Genomic DNA, 24,936 nt, shown 5'->3' with positions numbered 1-24,936 from the left:
ATTTTCAGAAATCAGTTTTTAATGTATTGAGAGATCATTTAACGTACTTCTAAATTAACTTTCCTTGCTGCTGGACACTCTTGAACGTGCCCCTATATCACCTGCAACCAGAAGGAGTTCCGTCCAAATGGGCGGTGTTTGACTTGTTAGGCAAGCAAGGCCTAAACAGTTGCTAGATTTGAGCCATATGCTTCACTTGTCAGTGTTGTGTCGGGACCGAACATCATGAATTCGCTAAATTCATGTTTGTTCTATTTATTCTGGCCACTGGTTTTGAAGTAGCAAGACACGCCCATTCCTGGCGATCTGGCCTGCTGTCCTGTGTGCACAGCCTAGGTATGCTTGCTGATGCGCTAACGGCAACAGATTCGGGAAGAACTAGGGAGGAGTTGGTGCGCAGAGCATCTTCTCAGGAGAGGGGAGGCCGGGTTGAAAATTAGGGTCTTCTTCTTCAGACAGACTACCTGTGACTGTGGTAACGTAATGACACAGCTTCTTTAAGCAAATGAACAAGCAGCCCTCCTTTAGCCACAGCCAAGATCTAACTAGCTTGCTAACATTCGCAGCACGAGAGGGCAGTCTGTATGCGCTAACGTTAGCTTCCTAGCTAGTCTGTTAGGTTGCTACTTAGGCACTATTGGATAACCCAATAATCAATTCAAACTTAAATTGCTCTCCCTGTCTTCAGATGTTCAATTGATTAACCAATTAACGCATTTCTGGATAAAATAATTAGCGTTAACTAGTTGTTTTACATTGGTTGGCTACCACCGGTAGCTTGTATGATGTGGGTAGCTAACGCTAACGTCAGTATGAATGTGAGCCTTTGCTAGCTGAATTGCCTGGCAGAGAAGAGCTGCTAGCATTGCCAAAATAGGTCGGTTACACTATATAGGTAACTAAGCAAAGAACATTTGATGAGCATATTTAGCAAGTCCAGCCATAGAAAATTAACCATCAGTTTCAGCAATTATGTATAGCATAAGAGGGTGATCTTCCAGTATTGTTGAAAAAGCACACTCAACATGAGTACTGTTTAGGAAAAAGGACTATCTTGAAGGCGTTACTCATGAGATATTAGTTTATTGTTGGTTTTCTATATTCTTCATGACCTTTTGTTGATGCCTGCACGTTTTACTGTCTTCCAGTGTAGATGCCTTGGTGGAGATGAGTGTGAAGGCTTTTGAGCTGGTCCCCGCGGTAGAGCGAGATCTGCTGATGGGCGACAAGGCTCGCATCAACATAGAGTGTATAGAATGCTGTGGAAAGCACCTGTACGTGGGAACCAACGACTGCTTCATCCACCACTTCCTGCTAGACGAGGTCACTTCCACCAAAGGGAGATTGACCTACTCAGCTCAGAAGCTGCTGCACAAATACCTGGGCCTCAAGAAACCGGTTGCTGAGCTGCGGGCCGCTTCAGCTTTGGAGCGTCTGATAGTACTCTGCGATGGAATAGTGTTGCTTGTCGACATGGTCACATTGGAGACCGTGCCCTCCGCGGCAGGGGGTGGCGCCAAGATCAAAGGTGTGACAGCGTTCTGCATGAATGAGAACCCAGTGAACGGTGATCCATTCTGTGTGGAAATGGGTGTAATCTCATCCAAGCGACGGACGGTGCAGATTTACATGGTGTACGAGGACAGGGTGCAACTAGTCAAAGAGGTGACCACGCCCGAGCAACCCTGTGCTGTCAGTCTTGACGGTTACTTCTTGTGCCTGGCCCTCACTACGCAGTACATGATCCTGAACTACAACACAGGAGCCTCCCAAGATCTCTTCCCTTATAACAACGAAGAGAGGAGGCCCATCGTCAAGAGGATTGGCAGGGAGGAGTTCCTCTTGGCTGCGCCTGGTGGTCTTGGTAAGTCACTACAAACACGTGAGCTTTGACAGTTCTCTGCTCAGATTTGATCATGTATTCACCCTCAGTTTAACCTGATTAGGGTTGAGGACTGAAACCCTATAATGTACTCAGTAACTCTAAATTTCTTGACTCTGTATTGTTCTCAAGTCAGCGGAAGTGAATGTTTGCACTCATTCTCACTTACGGATGGGATACGCTTGTGCAAACCCTTCAACTGTTACATTAAAATCTCACTTTCAGATTTGGCTTATGTTCCATTTATGACAAAAAATGTTCTTACCTCATACTGGCAGCATTGATGGATGGCAAAGGAACATTAAACTCCAAAACATTTTAGAGGAGACTGGGTTCAGGTTTGTGGACATAATTAGGAGCAAAAGGAATATCCACAGTACAGAAATGTTTGAATGTTTTGTACAAATTAGTTAGTACAAACATTAGTAAATCAATATGGGTGCGTCACAAGCTTTTTCACTCCTCCTTTCCTCCCCTCCCTCACCACCACTCCTCTCCTACCAGGAAGTAACTTGATGGAGATGGGAGGAATAGAGAGGAGGGAGCGAGGGAAAGTAGAGGCCACTTGGGACAGTTTATTTGCTACCCCATCATCAAAAATAGATGTCTGCTGTTGATGAAGTGGCTCTATCATAACTGACGTAGCCCAAGCCCACAATAAGCCGCACAGCCAGTCAAAGTTTTTATGCACTGCTCGCACATTAACCTAAAGCTGCCGATGTTAACTATGTTAGACAATAACACTGACTCTAATATTAACTGTATGCTGTTATACTATTACTCACATTTATGAGCTGGTAATCCCCCTGCCGTGTTTTTCAAGTTTTGTCAATGATGTCATATTCTGGGCATGATCATAATGAGGTCACACCTGTGGCAGAGGATACACCTGTGCATCCTCCACCAAAGGAGGCTTCAGGAGCGGCTTCTCTTGTCTCCTCCACTATTTGGACAGCAAGTAGGCTAACATGGCAGCATCAACATCAATGTCTGGGTCACGGAGGATAGGGGTAGGAGTGATTTTGGGAGCTTTGGGACGCACCCTATGTTTCAGCACTTAACTCTTAAAGCAGCATGCCGTTCGCAGCACATGTAGTAAGCATGTAGGCACAACAAAGTAAAACATTGAACTTGCTGTCCAAGGAAGCTATTTCTTTCTTAGAAGTTACTTAACTGCCCAAACTGAAGGGTTGCACAACCTGTCTGTGTCTGCTGTTTTTTTTTTATTGGCTGTTTTTTATTTATTTGGGAAGTTCTGAATGTTTTCTTGACATATGCCTCCCTTTTCATCTCCAAAACTGTCTCTCGGACCCCTTCCACATACCCCTTCAGGAATGTTTGCCAATGCAGAAGGCGTATCCCAGCGGGCCCCTGTGAACTGGTCAGAGAGCGTGATCGGTGCGGCTGTGTGCTTCCCTTACGTAGTGGCTCTGGATGAGGGATTCATCACCATCCACAGCATGCTGGATCAGCAGCTGAAACAGACCCTCTCATTCAGGGATGGACACATTCTACAAGATTTTGAAGGTATCTTTACACACATCAATTTTATGCTTTCTTATTGATGTTGTCTGATCAGACCATGCATCTCCAGAAAGGAACTGCCAACCACTGCCAGCCTGTCTATTGGAAAAGCTGAGACGACAGGCAGGCAGGCAGGCAGCTCTTCAGCTCTTTTGCTGACAGAAGTAGACAACATAAACAGCAGCAGCACTGCCAACCAACCTTATCCAAAAAAGCGGGTTATATATAATTTTACAGCACGGTTACCTCTGCCAACAAAGTTGGAGGGAGGTTTTGTTTTAATCCCTGCCTGTGTGTCTGTTTCAAGATATCTCAGAAAGTTACCAACGGATTTCGATGAAATTTGGTTGACAGATAGTCCTTGGCCCATGGATCAGTTGATTAGATTTTGGTGGTGATCTGGGGTTTCCGCCAATAGACAATTATTGTTTTTTAGCAAGAAATATTATGCTGTGTTCATGTGCTCGTGGGACATCTGGGACTTCCAAGTCGGCTGCTAAACAGCGTTGCATTCAAGTGCTATTTTCAAGTCCTCCGGGTAAATCAAACCCGGAAGACAAATGATAAACATAAACCATTGTGACTGCAGATTTGCAAGTCGTTCAGGCTGCAACTTTGCAAGGTGGAGGATTGTTCAGCATTGGCTGACGTTTGTGCTCTAAAATATGAATTTATACAAAATAGCACAAACTTGTGATTTTTATGCATGTATATACCTTTTAATTCTAAAATGCTTTCTTGATGCACAGAAATCCTAAAAATTGGATTGGAAAAAAAATTTGCAAAAGAAATGCAGTGAGCATCCATCCAAGTTGAAATTCATGAAGCAATTGCAAGCAATTGTTTAAAGGTCCCCCTTGCCTCTTTGATTATAAAGGAGTTGGATGTGCTATCTAAACATTGCGAAAGTATCAAAACACACGAGCCAGCCAACTAAATCCACACAATCCATATTAGAAAAGCGAGCCTCTAAACGAGTCATTTGGACTTCCATAACTTTGTGGCGTCACAAAGGTTCGCTCATTATCATTTTTGTTAGAAATAATAGGCTAACAAAGTGTTTTTTTCAAAGCGGTTGAGCGGTTGTCATTGTTTCTTACAGGAGAGTTTTTCCTTCCTGTCGCTGTCTCACATTTCACTCTTGAAACGGTTAGCCAATCAGAACAGAGGGGTTGTTAATATTAATGAGCCGTAAAGACACAGCAACTGAAACAGCCTGTTCTTGGCAAGGCTCAGAGAGATGCTGGAAAATGAACGTGTAAAAATGGATTGACGGTGTTTTTGGTACATGGCACCACACAAACAGCTTTGAATGGACCTCAAGACATAAAATAAAACACTGCAAAGGGTAGAATATGGGACCTTTTAAAATGTGCAGCTGCAATGTAAGACTTATAGGCTATTGTACAAAGGGGGGATTCAAATGATTGTTTAGGGGCAGGTAAAGTGTGATATCATTATGTGTTTTTGTGGCTATTATAGATTGATGTTGGAGTTCTGACCTGTGAGTGTATGTTTCAGGGAAAGTGGTTCTGGCTTCCACTAAGGCGGTGTACATCCTAGTCCCGCTGCCTCTGGAGAGACAGATCCAGGACCTGCTGGCCAGTCACAGAGTGGAGGAGGCGCTCACGCTCACAGAGGGAGCACAGAGAAATATCCCCAAAGACAAGTTCCAGGTAACAGATTATGTGTGTGTGTGTGTGTGTGCACAGAGTAGTATCGTTTTCACTTTTTCAATGTCATGGCTGAAATATTTGAAAAGATAAAGTTGTGGGTGATAAATGGGCTGTACAAACTTACCATTCTACTCTGTCCTCATCTTGCCTGGACTAAGATCCATCATGTGCAACCAAATATAGCACTTGTCTCAGTTGAATAACAATGTCTGTGATTATTTTTAAAATATGAATGATTTGTCTCGTGCATTTGTCTTTTCCTCCATGCACAGATTTTGCACAAAAGAATCCTCCAGCAGGCTGGCTTCATACAGTTTGGCCAACTTCAGTTTCTAGAAGCAAAAGAACACTTTAGGTAAGGGTCGTAGTCAGTGCATCATCATTTTCTATTCTATTCTATTCTATTCTATTCCGTGATTAAACATTCTCAATACCACTCAGGCCCAGGGTTTATTTAGAAAGCCTTTAATTACCTCTTCTATAAATACTTTCATAGTCCCATTTCTTTCTGCTGATCTGACATCAGTTTGAACTAGCCAGCAAGGTACTAAAACTGTACTGCAGCAAACCTTGTCTATACAAAAGTCAACTTTACAGCAATGGAGAAAACCTGTTGATTTTTCACATTATTGCCTGAGGTTTTTGAAAGACATCAGCGAAATATTTAGGATTATGGTGGTTTGGTGTTTAATTTAAACAATAGGGGAAAACTGCACAAGTATATCGATAGTATGCAGTTCTGTAACCCATCAGTTCACCTACTTTAAATTTGCTGAAGCCAATCTTCCAGTCCTTACAGTCATAGCCAGATACTTCATTGTTAATTAGTTATTGATTGGCTCATTCATTAGCATTTTTTGTGACCCAACTATCACACTTGCAGGAAGGGTCAGTTGGACGTGCGGGAGCTGATCTCTCTCTACCCGTTGCTGCTGCCAACTTCCTCTTCGTTCACACGCTGCCACCCTCCTCTCCACGAGTTTGCGGATCTCAACCATCTGGCACAGGGAGACCAGGAAAAAGTGCTGCGATGCAAGAAGTTCCTTATCACGTATTTGGGAGAGGTAAACAGAGCAGAAAATGATTTTATTGACATTGATTTTTTTGCAGTAAATTCCCTTGTCAGAAACTCTTCTTGGAATAACTGTTATTGTCGGAGCATAACTCTGAATTTCACCTCCTACTGCACATTATATACACAGTTTTCTCCTCCATCTCCACACACAGGTTCGGAGCACAGAGGTGGCCAATGGCTGCAGAGAGGACGTGGACACTGCACTGTTAAAGCTGTATGCTGAACAGGACCATGAGAGCCTACTGGACCTGCTAGCCTCAGACAATTCCTGCCTGCTTGCAGACAGCGTCCCCTGGCTGGAGAAATACCACAAGTGCGTATTGCAGCTCGGGGCTCTAGTTCTAAGATTAGGCTTTTTCCCTGGGGATATTTCATGAAGTGAGATTAAGCAGTAAGACAGACATATTTCAGTAGGTTTGGTTAACTTCTCAGATAACTCTGTTTCACAAACCAAGCTTGAATTAATAGCAGTTAGATTATTATGGCCAAACCTGGTTGGGAGCAGGTGTAACGTGGCTGACTTACATAGCCTTCAGAGAGTATTCAACCTCCTTGACTTTTCTCCACATTTTGTGGTGTTACAGCCTGAATTCAAAATCGTTTCAATTCTATTTAGTCTCTGATATACGCACAAAACCCTTAATGGTAAAGAGCATTTTTTTACAAAGTAATTAAAAGCTTGAACTTTTGTAGTCAAAGTATTCAACCCCTTTACAGTGATTTATAGTCCACCTGTGGCCTTGTCAACTCTACCATGAAATACAAGGAATGATCTGTAGACTTCCGGGACAGAAATATGAGGAGGCATAGATCTGGGGAACGATGTAAAACAATTTTCTAGAGCACAGTACACTTCATCATTAGGAAATGGAAAATATATGGAACCACTCAGACTGCTTGAAAAAAGGCACATGACGGCACACCTGTAGTTTGCAAAAAGGCATGTGAAAGATTCAGAGCATGAGGCAAAAGATTGTGTGGGCTGACATAATGAAAATTGAACTCTTTAGCTGTAATTCAAAGTGGTCTGTCTAGTGGAAATCGTGCACATCTGATCATTCATCTAACACCATCCCTGCTGTGAAGCATGGTGGTGGCAGCACCATGCTGTGGGTGCTTTTCAGGGCAGGAACTGGGAGACTTGCAGTCAAATCAGCATCAGGATGTGAAAAAATGAAAGAAACTTGAATCCTTTTGAAAGTCTGTTTCCCTGAGCTCTAGACAAACCTTAACCCCTCCAACTTGACTGAATTTGAGCAAATCTGACAGGAAGAATGGGAGAAAAATCCCCAAATCCAAGCTGATGCAGTCATATCCAAGAAGACTCTGTAATAGCTGCCAAAGGTGCCTCCACCAAGTATTGACTCAGGATGTTGAATACTTATTTAAATGAAAGATTTCTGTGTTTAATTTTCAGTGATTAGCAAAATACTACTATACTATTACTATGCGTTCTTTGTGTAGATTGTGTAGATTGTTTGTTTTGAATTCATTTTGAATTCAGGCTTCAACACCACAAAATGCGAAAAAAGTCAAGGAACTTGAATACTGTCTGAAGGCACACTATAATTAAAGACCGGTAATTATACCTGCAGTTCAGCCTGTGTTACTGACTGTGGACCAACATGATGAATCAAGATCAGCAGGCTACTTCACATTCAATGCCTTTTGTACTATTTTTGTACTGTACTTTCACTTGCATTTGTTCATTATTTGTCAATCTCCCTATTTCTAACAGGCTTGTTTATTTGAGATGTTTCTTGTAAGAATAAGCTCAGTTATCACAATATGGGAAAATTGGGCAATTTGGTGCATTTCAACGCATAAAGACAAAGTGAAACTCATTTTATAGTACTGAGAGCCTACTCATATTAATGACTTTTCTGTGACAGGCTGGTGGATAGAACATTTGGTAGTGTTATATTCAGCTCAGAGGATGTCTGTGAGTATACAAACTAAAGGATCGGGATAAATTCAAACTACAATAGTGTAGGTTAAATCAAAAAACAAAGTGCACTCAACTTCTTCCAGCTGTAGGGGTGAATAAAATTCACATATGAAACTACTCCTCATTGTCCTCTGCATAATCCTGATGTCATCTCCCCCGTCGTCGTTGGTTGTAGAATAAGAACACCTTGGTAGACATAATTTGTTAATGTATGGTTTTATTTGACCATTTTATGCAAAAAGGTGTGATTACCCCAAATTACAACCTACTGATTACCCCTGTTCATTTGGCCATTTTATGGTTAAAATTGCGGCAATTTGCAAAATTGCAAGTTCTTGCAAACATTGCGGGATTGGTTCAATTTGCATTCATTACTGTGGCCACAAAATCGCACATTCCTGAAGGGACTGATTGAAATTAGTCTTTCTTTGGTAAATACTTTGGTAAATGCTTTTCTCTGCCACCACTGTTAAATATCCCCCTGGAATGGGATCAATACGTCTTCCAGTTTAGTCAAGTCAATTATGGTTTTTTTCTATTTGAACAAAAATAGAATCCCAAGGTAGAGGCTTTGTTTTATTTGATCTTTTCGTTTTTTTTTCCTCACTCCACTTTAGATATTTTGCACTTGGGCTTCTGTACCGTTATAATGGCCAGGACTCGGCAGCACTACAGGTATGTAGATATAAAATCTATAGTCTTATCGGTTCCCACTGAAGCTTCAGCACCAAAGTGACATTTTGGAATTACCTGTATTCCCTGTTCTTTTCCTCTGATAGTTGTGGATTCGCGTGGTGGATGGGGAGCTGCAGGACTCCACGAGATCGGACCTATATGAGTACATTGTGGACTTCCTTAGCTTCTGCTCAAATCCGGACCTAGTGTGGAAGTATGCAGACTGGGCCTTACGGAAAGATCCCACTGTAGGTTCCCACGACCTTAATGGTGTTGAAAATGTCAGCGAACATTGAAATGGAAATAAGTAGTGGATTGTATCAACTTGTCAAATTTTACAAGTTGATTTTATAGCACCCTGTTGGTTCATTAACAATATAAATGGTAGTTTGCGCTCAAATATTTTTTTCCTGCATTCAGTATCCTATATTCTACATTTTACATTTTACAGATTGTTCGCACCTCATTTGCACATACTTTGCATGAAATGGTAAAGCTATAGTATTAATCTAGTCTATCTTTTTTGTGTTCATAGATAGGTGTCCAAATCTTTACCAAGAGGCCTGCCAGTAAAGATCAGTCAGGTGTGTTGAACCCTGATGATGTCATCACTTACCTGGAAAAGCACAACCAGGCCCTGCTTCTCTACTTGGAACACCTGGTGCTGGAAAGACGAACACAGGTACGGGCAGCAGATGCAATCTTCAAACAATATTGACAACGGTGGCAGAGTGGCGTTGTGGTTAGAGATCCTGGTGATTCTCAAACTTTTTAATATCAAGGACCCCTAATTTAGTACACCTTACAGCCACGGACCCCATTTGATGAGATTTTGTGTCCCGGACCCTAAATCTGAGAATATTTTTATTGTTAGATGTGATTTTGTCCAGAATTCCAAGACTATCTGTATTGTAGGTAGAGATAACAGTGAAACTATGATCAAAATAGTCATTCTTCTACATTCTCTAATTGTGTTAACTTCTTGCAAATGAAATAATGTTTAAGTTTAACAATTCATCAATTTGCTGGGGACCCCCTGGAACCCCCTCAAGGACCCCTGGTGGTCCCTGGATCCCATGTTGAGAACCACTGGGTTGAGTCACCCAAATCAGTAAGCCCCGGCTCTGCTGATGTATCCTTGAGCAAGACACTGAATCCCTCCCAGCTCCACAATGCTGTTCTGTAGCGAACCTGCACACTGAGCCTACTTGGAGGGGAACAAGTAAAAGGAGAGGAATTTCCCTACAGTATCAGTTCCCTGAAGTATCTCATTGCATTATTATTAGTATAAGGAAATTGTCTTATGTTCAGTGTAAAGGGTTTGTAGACTCCCTTCAAAACAAGAAGCTGTAATAAATATTGTTTTGCAGCCAGGAACCTTCCTCGTGCAAAGTTGATTGAATTCTACTAATTGTTTTTTCCATCTTTGTGGATGCAGAAGGAGAAGTTCCACACACACCTGGCTGTGTTGTACCTGGAGAGGGTCTTGTCATTGCTGTCCCAGTCTCCTACAGATGAAGAGCGGGTGACCAGAGCCAGAGAGAAGCTCCAAGCTCTGCTCAGGGAGTCCAGTCTATACCGTGTACAGTTACTCTTGGGTGAGATACTTGTCTTAAGCCATGATTACACTTAATGCATCTAATGCATTACTCTCAGATGGAAGTTGATTTCAAATGAGAAACTCATTTGCATTGCATCTGAATCATTCAGCTTATGTTTTAGTTATGTGTAAACTACAATGAATGTTGTTTTGCTGCACTTTTCACTAGCTGTCTGACGTTTTCATGATGAAACTATTTAGTCAGCGAATTAAAGTTGCAATGAAAGTTTGTGTTTTAATACTGCAATTGTTCAGTCAGTTTCAACTCCATACGTTTGAGCCATGGGATCCTTGTATTCTGCACATAGATTGCAGCAACCTAAATGTAATACGGATTAAGTGCGATCCTGGGCTTACCGATGACTGAAGATCCAATCCCTGTTCTCAAGATTTGGACCTTGTTCCAAAATGGCTGGGGAGATCGATGTGCAGGTTTCCAACCATTAATATTTCATATCCCTCTGCTCTATTTAGGTAAGATAGAGAACTCCGAACAGCTGCTGCTAGAGCGTGCGACACTACATGGAAAACTGGAGGAGCATGATAAAGCACTGCACATATTGGTGCACCAGCTCAGAGACTTCCCCTCTGCTGAGGCCTACTGTTTATGGGCCTCTTCGTCTCGGGACTCTGCTTACCAACAGAGGCTGTTTCACCTTCTCTTGGGGGTTTATCTAGACAGGAGCCTCCCAGCAACAGCCCAGATAGGTGGTGGTGGTGGAGAGCTGGAGATGGCAGCAGTGGACCTGCTGAATCGGCATGGCGAGGTGTTCGACGCAGTCCGCGTACTGAGCATGCTCCCTGAAGGCTGGTCACTGCAGCTGTTGAGGCCCTTTCTGGGTCGTGCCGTCAGGGCCAGCATGCACGCCTGCCGCACCTCTCAGCTCGCTCTAGGCCTAGCCCGCTCTGAAAACCTTCAACTACTGCATGACAGGGTGAGTGCCACATAGCGAAAACACTGTGCAAGCATAAATTAGGGATGAGTTTCATTATTCTTCTGCAATCAAAATGGACATTTACTTCCTCCTCTAATGGGATTACTTGTTTAATCATTGTTTTAACAGGCTTGATTATGTTGCCATAATTTATTGGATTATTCCCTTTTCTCATTGAATTTGCTGCTAATTCTAAGCCTTTCTCCTGCTTTTGTCTTATATATTAGTGCCTATTACTGCTTAGCCGTGACCGAGTCAGTATAACTCTATTCTCTTGTCTTTTCTCCCGCAGTTGAAAGAGCGGAAAAACCCAATCATTGTGTCTGAAAAGAAGGGATGCCACCTGTGCCACAACACCTTCAGTGAGCCTGACGTGGTATGTATGCCAGGTGGAGTGCCTGTCCATACACACTGTGTTGCCCAGAGAGTAAGAGACTCTCCTACGAAGAGACAGTTAACCAATAGCAGTAACCATACATGAGACTCCACCGTCCAAGCTCCGCCGCGGGCTGCTGTGATTGGAGGCACCAAACAAAAGCAGGACAAGTTGAGTTTGTGGATGGCTGAGGATCATGGGGGTAACAAAAAGCACAGAACACCCATTACCCTTGTAGAATCAGCTATGGAGGTTAATGAGAAACACAAAGAAAGCTCTGTGTGTCTGTGTGTGTGTTTGAGAGAGAGCAAGAGAGAGAAATATGATTTCAGCTATTTATTCCAGTGCCGCTCCAGTGCCAGACTGTGAATTCTGACAGAAGTAACAAAAACAAGTCATTTGCAATCCCCTTTAATCCATTCAAACAGAAAAGTAAATCTAAGATAGGTTTCTGTGGGTTCAGTACGATACCCGTCCTTGTCTGCACTGGTACAGTTCTAAACCTGAATTTGTATTTAGAGAAACTCTTCGGACTACAGGACATGCATACACACATACATGGATCCTGTTGGAAATACTTCTCAAGCATGATTATTATTACCACTCTCATCATACTATGGTTCTGGTCTAACTCATATTGGTATTGTCGTCATATTGCCCTACCTTTTACGTATTAATGTGAAATATTGGAAAGACTCGTCAGCGTTCATGGAAGCGGAGTCTCTTCTTTGTCTGTCTTTGACTCTCTGAGATCTGGTTTCACTCTTCTACCCAAGTCTGCTACTTTGTTTCCACACCGCCCTAAAAGCAATGGATATTGTTTTCACTGTGTTTCAGCGGTTGACTTACTGGCAGCAAACAGAGCCGAGCCCATTTTGCTTTGAATGTCCTGCTGTCGAGGATGGAAGCTAGCTGTGTCTCGGTGTAAAAGTATGAGCAGCAACAATAGTGTACAACGCTATATTAAATCCTACATTGTTCCACTAATCATGATTAAGTCTAATTGGGAATTCAGTTAAATACTCAAATTGCATCATGGGTCATTGCAAACAAACAAAGGAATCGGACTCACTCTGTAAAACATGCAAAGACTTTTATAGTAGTATGAAACATAATGGGAAATGTTACAGCATTTATGGCGCCAGATATTGAAAGTATCATCCGATCATGTGAGATTAAGCTTTATAAATTGTCTGGATTTGAGTAGCAAATGCAATTGACGCATCTTTCTTGTCGTGAATCAATACGGATCGATAAATGAAGCTCCTCTGCCCGTCGTCATAGATCCATTTAGTGAATCTGGATGGAGCACAAACACTGTGTTAGAGAAGTTATTAATTCTGAGTTCTGCTCCTAACCTGTGTCACGTTTCATTCCCTCTCTTTTTCTCCCACCTTTCCTTCCACTCACCACTATGCTACCCAGTAATAAAATATGTTTTAAATTGGTTTAGCTACCCAGGAGCTGCGTTAAAAGGAACAGTGTTGACAGAAGTATCTCAGTAGAATGGAAATCTTTACCTAGAGATTATAAAAATTCTAATCTGTTTGCATTCATTGTTGCATTAGTTGTACTGTGACTGGATATAGCTATACACTCATTGTTCCTGTTTATGCAAATTTGATCAGATTTCTGTTAAACTGAAACCTCCAGAAGGAGCTCCTGACATGGATACCTGTTAAACAGTGATGGTCAAAAACATTTCTTACTGACAGCCTAAACTATTATGTGATCTGCCATGACTACATGCACCAGTCACAACAGACTTCATACCAGTATACTGACTAATACATTTAATAATTGGCCAGTGAAATTCAGATGAATTTTCAAAATTTATGCCAAGCCCATTATTGGTCAAATTGAAAATAAATCTACACGCATAGTGGTTAAGCTCTGATACATTTTGTACCAATTTTCATGATGATCGGATAAAATTACCAAGTAATAATATAACACTGTTTAAGAGACAGGTCATCACATACTGCATGACAAGTTTAATTGTAACAGGTCTTGTGGTACTGGGGGAGACGTTAAAAATTGTTTTTCAAACGATTGAAAATAGTGGAAAACCCATCCTGCTGGTCTTTGATAGTCTATGAAAAATGTCTAGCTGGAAACGTCTTCCAGATTTCATGACTAAGGCACGAACAGCGCTGGAGCTATGGCTTTGACCTTTTAATCATAACGCCCCTCTCAGGAAATATTTCTTATGAAACGGAAGTCAACCATATTCTATCATAGTGAACCCCTAAAAATCTTTAAAGGCTTGTCATCATAGAACACCGTTTTGTCCTTTTAGTGCTTTGGTGTCTGTGTCAGACAACCAAAAAGTGCAGCTTGAACCTCATAAATCTCTCTCCCACAGGGAAATGGGTAATGGCAGTTGCATAACTTGTGTGTAGCTAGGTTGTTCAGCCAGAACATGATCAGCAGTCTAATTGGCAAAATCAGGGGGGTTGTTTTCCCAAATGTCTACTGGAGGTGATGCTTTACTAAAAAGTTGTTTATGTCGTAACTATTGAACTGGGAAAAACAGCAGAAAAACTGAGCTGTCCAAGATAGTGGGAGAACCATGAATTCTGTAATGAAGAGGATTTTCCCGTTTCAGTTGGATTAAGAAACAAAATATGTAAAGTGGGGGTATCAGTGTAATATCAGCATTGTGGCAGAATAGTTTTCTATAGAATCACCTTTCCTCTATCAAGTTGAATGGGTTTGTACTTCAGTTTGTCTTTTTTTTTGTTTTGTTTTGCACATTCAACTCTCATTGGCTGTTTCCAGTCTCTGGTCTGATAGTTGTGTCTCTCATTAAAGGAGCCCATACAGGTTTGAATTTTGAAAAATCAAACATGGGAAAAATAATCCAACTGTTCTCTGGCGGCAGGAGAAAGTGAGTCCTGAACTCTTACACACTACAAACTGTGAGTCAACGCAGACTCAACCCAATCTTGAAAATCAGTGAGGATACACAAATCAACTCTACATATGCAATTAAAGGTTTAAAGAATCATACAATTGGTGCACAATGTCGCTTGAAAGCTGGATGAAATGGGTCACTGATTCTGAATAACAGAAATAACAAAAACATGGGGAGAAAGAAGTATCTGCTCAGTTGTTCATCTTTTAACAAAACTGCAATTCAATTCCAGCCCTTGTTTTTTAACACCTCTCTGTCGCAGGTTTTACTTGTTTCTGTGGTGCCTGTGCTGTTGATGCTAGCCTTTCTGTAAATGCTATCCCTGTCTGTAGGGAACTTTGCGCAAATTTTGGATTATTTTTCTAAGATGGAGTTCAGATTGTTGTAGATAGGTCTGACTCACGGTTCATTCAACATGACAGCTTATGCACAACACATTTCTGTCTGAACATTGTAAATGTAGCTTGCTTAAAAGCCCCGCTAACAAATACAACCATGACTTAAAATAATTTTAAAAAAAAGGACATTTGTGTGGAAAAAAATCTCACTGTATTTTATAAATATATGTATACTGGTATGTATATACTGTATTTGTACCTGTTTGTTGCTTTGTAAATCAATGCCAATGTGGATGGAGTGTACAAACTGTAAAGCCGTCCCATTTTAATAAACATGAACTGTATGCTAACAACCCATGGAGTTGACATTTTATACTTCACAGCTAAAACAGTCTTTTTTTTTTTTTCTCAAAACAGCTCTTAACAGTGGAGGGCCGCCCGTGACCCCACATTCTGTCTCCTGTATGTAAGTCCCCTAGGGGGCAGTAACACCCCTCATAGAGAGAAAGAGAGATCAAAAGAGAAAGAAAAATGGTTGTAGAGAGAGTGTTTAGAGGGAATGGTAAAAAGAGCATTACTGTTGTGAAATGGTCTGCTTGTCCAGATAATGGAATTGCAAAGCCTTCATCTTTAAAACTTGTCTTAAAACTCACCGATTAATCATTATATACCCACAGTTTGAAAATAACCAGACTGAAAATAACTGGCATTATCCTTTAAGCAGTGGTGGTACAGACTGTCCTGTAAATAAAAGGTGACAGGTTTGATTCCAACAACAGCTAATGTGTCCTGTCACAGTATCTGCTCACTCATTAAATTGCTCTGGATGAGAGCATTACTTTAAATGATGTGAATCCTTGTGTGTGCTCTGTTATGGCTTTGTTAGAGGTGCATTCAAGACACAACACTTATTCATTTACTGCCATGCACAGTCTATAATGAAAGAGTGAGAATGTATTTTGCGAGATAAATAGAAATTATAAAAGGAGACAGTTATTATAAACGGAGATAATTAGAGGAGAGACAGGATAAGTTGAAGAAATGTTGCAAAGTTGCTTTATTGTAGGGATATTTCATTTTGCTGTGTGTGGTACAAGGTCACCTGAAACAAGATTTGACCTTTGAACTTATATCTGACTTCCGCGCTTATTGCTCTAAATGCCATTAAAACTATCTCTCATTAAAAAGATAGCACAATCTGTTTTTACTGCTATAAATGTTACCCTAATAATCTAAGTACTGCACTAAGATTATAATATCAATGTAGCAATATGAACAGTATATTATAGATTATAACAATATACGGAGATATATGCATATAAATGTGTTTGAATACAATGAATGGTCCTCTCTGAGAGACAGACAAATCACTACATTCATAAATGAAACTGCGAGCACTATCACAGTCTCCAGAGATTTAAACCTCAGTCTCATTATAGTTGAGTCTGCATGACTCCCCCCTACCGACATTTTACTCCAACTACAGCCGCTTCCCTCGACACAACGCCATCTTTAGCTGACAGGGAAACTACTGAGGCAGAGTTGTGGCAAGAAAGTAGGTCAAGCGTTTGCAAACTAAACACTTTAGAAAATCTCAGCTCGCTGCCTCGAATTGAGATTTGGCAACCTAACCGACACACCGTGTTGTCTTTTGTCGTCCAATGTGTTTGATCGGTTGGCCAGCTCGAACGCAGTTTTCTTGTGTCGGTCCCGGTTGACGTGAGAGTGATCGCCTTTTTCGCAAACAACGATTGAAGCTGAAGGCCAGGTAAGAAGAGGAGGTGGGGGGGTCGGTAACTCATGAGAAGCTGGCGTTAACTCACTATTGCCTTTGCTAATCTACTGGTCTGCGTTAGCTAGCTACAACTTGTTTTCTCGTTAACGTTAGCCACGTTTGTCTTTCCTGTTAACGTGGCTAAGCTAGCTCGTATTATTGTACAGAGCTTCTTTTGATTGGTTCGGTGTGTTAATCTTGCCTGAGAAAGTAACGTTCATTTTATCATGAAACAGCGCCAACACGCCAAAAGACCGTTTTGGCTAGCACAAGGTAGCTTTAGTAGCTTTATATCAGGTGAATAATGTGAAACTGGTAGCTAGCTACATCATATGATCGTATCTTGAATGGGAGGCGTGTCTCTTTACTCTGCTCAGGTGAGCTGAGCAATGCCACTGTAACCGCTACTGCAACTCAAAACAGCTGCCTAGTTTACTAGACACTTGACTTTGACAGGAAAGCTTTTCCCTTCTGCTGCAGGTTTAGGCCTAATACTAGTATGGGTAGGCAGGTTAATGAGTAGCGTGGTGGTAGGTACATTGTTTTTATCCCTGTAGTTGACTTTAACTTTTCCATCCAGCAACGTTGTATTCTTGGACAGTCATAAGAAGCCTGGTGCTTTAAAAGTAAGATGTCAACATATTAAACACACTTCATGGACTGCAAGCTTGTTATAGCTGAGTAATTAGAATAAGATTTTCTTTGCCAAGCGTGCCTTTGAAGTCTGTTGAATAGGCCCCCAGAGTTTTTCCCACACAAGAAAATAGGCCAGCCCATCTGGATTTTGACTACCGGTACCCATCTTTCGTTTTCTCCAGGATGAAAAGAGGTCTTCAAGGGAGCGAGGAGGAAGACGGAGGTGGCACCAGCAGTGGGCCTCAGGAGGGTCTTAAACGCTCCCACAAGCAGAGGAAGGAGGAGGAGTGGCAGGAGGAAGGAGTCCGCTGGGAGTGTCTACCGCAGGAGATCCTGCTTCACATCTTTCAGTACTTGCCTCTGCTGGATAGGGCCTATGCCTCTCAGGTACCCTTGTAATAATGTGCCATCAATCACCACTTTGAAGGGCTCCATGGAAAATAATTTCCAGCAAACATTACTTGTTTTGCCTAACCAACAGCTTGTACCTCAATCTCAGTGGTCAGATGGCAGCTTGTAGGAACAGAGTAGACATCACTTGTTATCCGCTCCATTAGAGGATACATCATTGCAGTTACAGCTAGCAGCTTGGGTCATTTCAAACAAAGACACTTGACACATTTGTGGCATGATTTTTCCAGATTATCTTGTCCAAATTGGAAAATTACAGAAAACATATCCAATGTAAAAGTGTTGAAACCATAACGCTCAGAGGTAAAGAAAATAACTAAACAGAACATAATGACAGAGTTTTATCTGTATAGTCTTTATCATCATTTTGTAATTTTGTCTTTACTGCTTATGGTCTGCACCTTGTCGTATGCATTCTTTTTTCTCACTTATTAACAGTAAAGATGATGGCCAGAACTGCAATTTAATGTAGCTTGCATCCTATTAAACCAGCCAGTTTCACTAAAAAGCCAGCAGGCTAGACAACAGATTAAGACTCGACTAGATTAGACAACAGACAGAAACACGGTCTGACAGAACAGGATACATAGATTCAGTCGTTCAGCTCAGCATTCTCTTCACTCTCTACAACAATTCGGTATCAAAGCATGAGCATTGTTTAATTGAAACTGTGGAACACATTAAAATGATCTATGTTGGCAACAAAATATAAAACAAACTTCAGAAACAGATAGTGAGTAAGCCCAGGTGACCCATTATAGCCCTGCAGTGGACAAATAGCTAATAAGCCCCAGTTAACCACTGTGACAACTGGCTAGAATAGAATAGAAAACTTTAATGTCCTCATTGAGACAATTTGTTTTGCAGCTTAAAAACAGTTACAGCAGACAACACTTATTTCAACATTCAGCACACACTTATTTGATACTGTGCTATAAAGTATAGTATCAAATAAGACCTGCTTGGTAACTGGCAATTTGTAGCTTTCTGGGAATCTGTGCCATCTGTGCATATTCCCCTTATCCGTTTTGCTTGTTATTGTCCCCTAACTCTCTTGTTTTGTCTTACTTTTAAGTAAGACAAAACTTACTTGTTTTTTTGACAAGCAGCTGTGATTGTGTGTGTTGTTTTTTTTTTTAAATTTTACTGTCGGGGCCGGTGACAAATAGCTGGGGCCAGATGTGTAAAACTCATAGATTCAAGACTAAAAATATGTATATGTACAAAATTGGAAACAGGCATACAGTCTTTTTTTCCAGATTTATAAAAACCTGCTTTTGTGGTGTTCATGCAGTGTTACATTTTGTAAATCTCAGTCATCACACACACAGACACACACACAGACATGTACACTCATACCTGGGTGTTGCCTACTACAGTCACAGTCTCGTAGTGTTGACTTAGCAGTCGAGCCTGGCTCAAGGCCACTTGCCTAAGGCTACGATAGTGGTTTCTGTCCTAATTCCCAGTCATATTTTCTCAGCTGGTCTGGGGATTCAAACAAGCAATCTCCAAGCAATCTCCAAGCCACAAGCCTGTTGTTGTAACCTTGAGCCAGCTGCAGAAAACATGGCTTGTTGTCACCCTAGCAAAATGAGATTTAATGTTAATGGATTTTCCTAAAACAGTATATCCTCTATGTATTCAGTTTCCTACTAGCAGGTCAGATTGGTTACACATGCTTGGATATTTGCTGTTTTCTCCAAGCTACAATTGTCACACCAAAGCAAAATGTATAGAAAAGTAATTCATTTTACAGTAACTAAGGCACTCTAATCCCACTTGTGTTCTTTTCTTCACTCTGTTCATAATAATATAATAAGAAATCTCCTATTCAGCTTTACAGAATAGGGGTCATGTCAGAGAAGAAAAAAATCATCGGATCAGATTTAGATCATATTGGTCCTAACATGATTTCACCATAGGTGTGCCGTGGCTGGAACCATGCTTTTCACATGCCAGAGCTGTGGCGCTGCTTTGAGTTTGAGTTGAACCAGCCAGCCAGCTCGTACCTGAAGGCCACACACCCAGACCTCATCAAACAGATCATCAAGAGGCACTCCAACCACCTGCAATATGTCAGCTTCAAGGTAAGAAGAGAGGTGGAGGTGGGTGGGATTGATGACAGGAGGGAGAGGAGCGGTTTGGGGGTGGGATGGATAAAGTGATGAAGGAAGAGAAATGGCTTAGAGGAGTGTGTGGTGAAGTGATTGCTGGGTTAAAGGGAATTCCTTTGTCTTGTTCAAGCTTAACTGTCACAGTGCATTACTCATTTTCTGTGTGTTTGTGTTTGTACTGTTTAGGTGGACAGCAGCACAGAGTCTGCTGAGGCAGCATGTGACATCCTCTCCCAGCTGGTGAATTGTTCTTTGAAGACTTTGGGGCTCATCTCCACGGCCCGGCCCAGCTTCATGGAGCTGCCCAAGGTAAGCTGCATTCAGAATTCAAAATACAGCAGCTTAATCCAGAGAGGCGCAAAAAGACGGCCCATATCACTCCTCTCCTGGTCTCTTAAACACCCACTTCTACTCTATGGGCTTTCAGTGCGACTGATCAGATTTTTATGTGCCACCACCGTGGGACATGGTATGTAGGACATTATGTCTTTATGGCGTGTCTGTCTATATGTAGACACATTATGTGAACACAATACATGATAGAAACTTACACTGCAGGTTGCCCCTATAGAGTAGATGATCTGATTAGATTAGGAGTGCTTTGCTGCATAAACTTGCTGCATATTGATGAGGAAAATCTGATTGAAACTGATCTTGTCAACTGCTTTGTAACAAAGTGTTTTGTGTTTAAGGCGCTATAGTATAGTATAGTAAAGTTGACTTGTTTTGTAGCTTACCCTGTACTCTGACTGGCCAGTGAAAAGAGAATATCTCTCTGGGGATCACTAAAGTATCACAATAGATGGATGCGTGACACTTTATATGATAATACCCGAGGGACAAAATATCACATTCAGCGATCACATGCAGCATATGAAGATGTGGCATGATTTAACATTTTCTAAGGTCAGGTTTACAGTACCTCATAAATGTGAATGAAACACAATACTTAAATCACAAGGTACATACTGTACATGTTTTTCTTTCGCTCCTGTTCAACAGTCTCACTTCATCTCAGCGCTGACGGTGGTTTTCGTTAACTCCAAGTCCCTATCCTCCCTGAAGATCGATGACACGCCCGTGGATGACCCCTCCCTCAAAGTCCTGGTGGCCAACAACAGTGACACACTCAAACTGCTAAAAATGAGCAGCTGTCCTCACGTTTCACCCGCAGGTACTGACGAGTAGAGGGAGGCAAGAGAGAGGGAGATTCTGGGAAGAACATGGAGGAGGAGCGGGGGGCAAAAAGGGGAATGACAGATCTAATAGAAACATTGGATTCACTTTGGATTGTGTGTACTTGAGTTTTCATTTGCCATACACAGGATCTGATGTAACTCTCCATTGTGCTATTTTTGGGTGAGCAACTTTTGTAGATAATAGATGGATGTTAAGGAAAGAGTGGTGGGTGAGAGCAGGTATGTCATTGGGGTTCTTAAGTGGAAGTAAGTTGAATTAAGCCCCAAACTCCTGCTCCCAAACCTCAGAACGGAGTGAATTTTTTCACTTTGGATTGTGTGTTCCTATTCCAGAATTCCAGTTCCTGAATTCCAGCTATATATATTTCCAATGTGTACATGTGTTAATGAGAACCTATTATTACAGGGTCCTAATGAAGTTTTGTACTGTTAAAAGCTATTTGAAAATGATAGTAAGTCTTAAAGAGGCCTATATGAAGGAGGCCTTTATCTCCGCACATGGTCTATTTGATCTACGGCCTTAAATATATTAAGTAGCATTATTATATTATGTGCTGCCTCTTTACCCCAACAAAGTAGTGCTGCGTTTGCGTTTTCTTTGAATGGTGCCATTGTGTGCACATTGAAACAAGAGACTTGAATATGTCCCTGTACAGTCATTTTTCCAAATGTCTTGAAAATGATTTCCTGAAACAGCAGGAGCGCTGCCTGTACAGCAAACAGACTTGTTTGCTGTACAGACACGTGCAGAAATGCTTTCAGTTTCAAGAGGCAGAGAAGGACCTGCTGTTTGAGCTGCAGCCAAGAGCCCCGCCTGTCCTCTACCATCTCTCCACTTATCGCTTTAACATGCCAAAAAAGTGAAGTGTTATGCTAGCTACTGGATGGTTTGTCAAGTGCACTTATAAGTGAAAAAGATTTGTCATCTTTGCTGTGTATTGGTATTCCAGGTTTTCAAGTATACAGCAATTTAAGAAAACATGTTTTCTCTTAAGTGTGAGAGTGAAAACAAAAGTAAACTGTATGCAAACTCTGTTTGTCTCTAGGGAGACAACAACATTGCCCAACACTGTTCTCCTTAGTGTCTGTGCTCAACTGTAGTTTGAGTGAAGGTGTACATTTTCCTCTACCCCTGAAATTCACTTATATTTTCTCTCCATCCCAGGTATCCTGTGTGTGGCAGATCAGTGCCACGGCCTGAGAGAACTAGCTCTGAACTATCATCTGCTGAGTGATGAGCTACTCATCTCCCTCTCCTCGGAGAAGCATGTTCACCTAGAGCACCTTCGCATTGATGTGGTGAGTGAGAATCCTGGCCAGCATTTCCACACCATCAAGAAGAGCAGCTGGGACGCCATGGTGCGCCACTCGCCTAAGTTCAACCTGGTCATGTACTTCTTCCTGTACGAGGATGAGTTCAGCCCTTTCTTCCGTGATGAAATCCCCGTCACGCACCTGTACTTCGGCCGCTCCGTCAGTAAAGACGTTCTGGGCCGCGTCGGGCTCAACTGCCCCCGTCTGGTGGAGCTGGTGGTGTGCGCCAACGGGCTGCGGCCGCTGGATGAAGAGCTGATCCGCATCGCCCAGCGCTGCACCCAGCTGTCGGCCATCGGGCTGGGAGAGTGCGAGGTGTCCTGCAGCGCCTTTGTGGAGTTTGTCAAGATGTGTGGTGACAGGCTGACACAGCTATCCATCATGGAGGAGGTACTGGTTCCAGATCACCGCTATGGGCTGGATGACATCCACTGGGAGGTGTCCAAGCATTTGGGCCGGGTGTGGTTCCCAGACATGATGCCCACCTGGTAGAGCTTCGGGTGGAGGCGTAGATTTAGGTTGTGTATGAGTTTGTGTGAGAGAGAGAGGGAGAGGGAGAGGGAGAGTTTGAGTGTATACAAGGGTTCGGAGAGCTACGGTTTTGGAAACTTCGCTCATCTAGCTCCTCTTTCTGAGACGGGCCCTTTCCCAACCACCACTCATACTGTTCTCCCTGAATACATACAGAAATGACAATCATAAGTTTGGATTTGTGGTTGATATCATAACATTGACAGAATTTGATAACATTTCTTTTAAAAAGACATGGAACACTGATTTCAACCCTACCCCACCACTCTACACTTACGTGGATTTTTGAAGTCTTTGTGTATATATATGTAAATACATTTATTTTGGTCCCGCCTATAATATTAAGCACTTTGTTCTCCGAGCCCTTTGGAAAGGGCCGTAATACCCAGCAGGTGTGTTTATGCCACACCTTATGAGATGACTCCACAAGAATGATAAACATTATAAAGGGACAATTAGCCCGGGTGTGAAGATTGTTATAGATTGGCATGTCGGTCACTTGAAAGCTAAAGCAATGAATGCATAACCAGATTTTTTTTTTTTTTATTGTCTACATGTGTCATCCACTCCTTCCTTCCTTCCTCCCCGTGTCATCATTTGATGTCTCTGAATTGTTCAGAGGAGGCTTTGTTTTTGGTATGTAGACATTTACAACATCACTACATCTCATTCGGAAGAGTGGAGCTGTGTGTGTTTCCCTCTCCTCTGACTTGATGTGGACTAGACTGCAGATGGTTTCAGCTCCCAATTTTCCGAGGAGAGTTATGTGTGAAGTTGGTGCTCTTGAGAGACTTTGGCCATAATCATGTTAATCTATGAGAGTAATGTTTGAACATATTTTTCCTGTGTAATATACATTAGCTACATTTCTGTGTCGCTTGACCCATGTTCCTATCTATAATTGTAAATGTCAAAGGTGTTGATACAAAACAAATAGGGGGGGGGATTTTTTTTTTATTGTAGACATGTCATGTATACGATATATCTTTATAGTTTACTGAATCCTACTCATGCACTTTTCCCTTATTGAAGGATCATACTTTTAGTAGCTTGAGCTGCAATGTCAGTAGGGCAGGAAATTAACACAAGTCCCAGCCAAATGATGGTAAAATGTGGCTGTGGTTATTATTTGTGTTGGTAATTCTGTCAGTTCTATGAGTCACTTTGGCGGGTAGCTGGGTTTATTATCTTCTAAAAACAAATTTGGCTTCTAGGAAATTAAATTGGCAGGTGAAGGTCTGAATTTACTAGTCACTATGGACAGTTGACAAAAAATTCATGCCCTGTCATCATTGTTAGATTGTTTGCCAGTTAGTTGTTTGTACCATAACATTTATCTCCAGAGGAATAGCTACTGGGAAGGGACAAACTTATCCTACTTTACAGCACAATCAGCCATGCTATCAGTCCATACAGACAATAGTTTGCTTAAAAAGATAAAAGAACTATTCTATCTGTGTGGTGTTCAAAATAGAAAGAAGTAAATGTACTTAAAGACCAGTGCGGGGCTGCACAATTATGATCAATACTGGGCTAATTGCAATAATTTTTTTCCAATTATTCTGAGGCCAGACAGAAGCCATAGGCTGACCAAGAACAATGGAATTTGGTTGAATTTTTATACACATTGATGTTGGCAGAAGAATGTTCCTGTGGTCATACATAGCAATCAATAAAGCATTATGTAAAATTAAACCAGTATGGGCATATCATCCAGGAAGGGTAGCGCTTACTTGGATGTGGCAACTGTGCTAACTGAAGAATATTTATTAAAATGTGAAGATAATAGCCTTAATTGTTGGGAGGGAGAGTGTTGTATGTGAATAATTGTGCAGCCCTAAAGACAAGACAGTGTGGCAGCTGAATGTTGATGCAACCGAATGTTTGCCTGAATGTGTAAGCCTGAAAAATAAAAGTATATACTAATGGGGTGTTTTTTGCAATAGTGAAAGATTGGTGGGGATATGTCTTAAGGTGGACTAATCAAGGACATTTCCTATGGACATGC

The 24,936-nt window shown here is 41.6% G+C and overlaps 2 protein-coding genes across 3 annotated transcripts; both read left to right on the top strand.

Moving 5' to 3' along the window:
- Positions 1–386: 386 nt before the first annotated feature.
- On the top strand, positions 387–15,299 carry tgfbrap1 (transforming growth factor, beta receptor associated protein 1). Of its 2 annotated transcripts, none has more exons than XM_071904478.2 (13): positions 387–475; positions 1,154–1,864; positions 3,215–3,409; positions 4,928–5,082; positions 5,355–5,437; positions 5,966–6,146; positions 6,310–6,470; positions 8,723–8,780; positions 8,885–9,028; positions 9,316–9,462; positions 10,219–10,378; positions 10,855–11,315; positions 11,608–15,299. In XM_071904478.2, the coding sequence occupies exons 2-13, from the start codon at positions 1,168–1,170 to the stop codon at positions 11,794–11,796; spliced, it is 2,631 nt and encodes an 876-aa protein (XP_071760579.1). In that variant the 5' UTR covers positions 387–475; positions 1,154–1,167; the 3' UTR covers positions 11,797–15,299. The 2 variants fall into 2 exon arrangements, with proteins under 2 accessions (XP_071760579.1, XP_071760578.1); XM_071904477.2 differs by having other exon boundaries at positions 424–475; positions 1,149–1,864.
- Positions 15,300–16,465: 1,166 nt separating this feature from the next.
- LOC139915780 (F-box/LRR-repeat protein 3-like) lies at positions 16,466–24,858 on the top strand. The gene is made up of 7 exons (XM_071904488.2): positions 16,466–16,714; positions 17,539–17,743; positions 19,693–19,857; positions 20,071–20,193; positions 20,887–21,058; positions 22,249–22,915; positions 22,946–24,858. Exons 2-6 carry the CDS (start codon positions 17,540–17,542, stop codon positions 22,887–22,889), a joined length of 1,305 nt encoding a protein of 434 aa, XP_071760589.1. The 5' UTR covers positions 16,466–16,714; position 17,539; the 3' UTR covers positions 22,890–22,915; positions 22,946–24,858.
- Positions 24,859–24,936: the final 78 nt, after the last annotated feature.

The sequence above is a fragment of the Centroberyx gerrardi genome, chromosome 1 (genome assembly GCF_048128805.1).
Source record: "Centroberyx gerrardi isolate f3 chromosome 1, fCenGer3.hap1.cur.20231027, whole genome shotgun sequence".
In the NCBI taxonomy this organism is placed as follows: domain Eukaryota; kingdom Metazoa; phylum Chordata; class Actinopteri; order Beryciformes; family Berycidae; genus Centroberyx; species Centroberyx gerrardi.
Note: the sequence above shows the minus strand (reverse complement) of the source record. Positions and strands in the feature narration are given on the sequence as shown.

Bases quoted from the DNA above. Each gene is read 5' to 3' on its own strand.
- tgfbrap1 (XM_071904478.2), top strand. From the start codon at position 1,168: ATGAGTGTGAAGGCTTTTGAGCTGGTCCCCGCGGTAGAGCGAGATCTG. The intron at 5,438-5,965 runs GTAAGGGTCGTA...TCACACTTGCAG, and splicing joins GAAGCAAAAGAACACTTTAG to GAAGGGTCAGTTGGACGTGC. The intron at 9,463-10,218 runs GTACGGGCAGCA...TTGTGGATGCAG, and splicing joins TGCTGGAAAGACGAACACAG to AAGGAGAAGTTCCACACACA.
- LOC139915780 (XM_071904488.2), top strand. From the start codon at position 17,540: ATGAAAAGAGGTCTTCAAGGGAGCGAGGAGGAAGACGGAGGTGGCACC. The intron at 17,744-19,692 runs GTACCCTTGTAA...ATTTCACCATAG, and splicing joins ATAGGGCCTATGCCTCTCAG to GTGTGCCGTGGCTGGAACCA. The intron at 19,858-20,070 runs GTAAGAAGAGAG...TGTACTGTTTAG, and splicing joins TGCAATATGTCAGCTTCAAG to GTGGACAGCAGCACAGAGTC.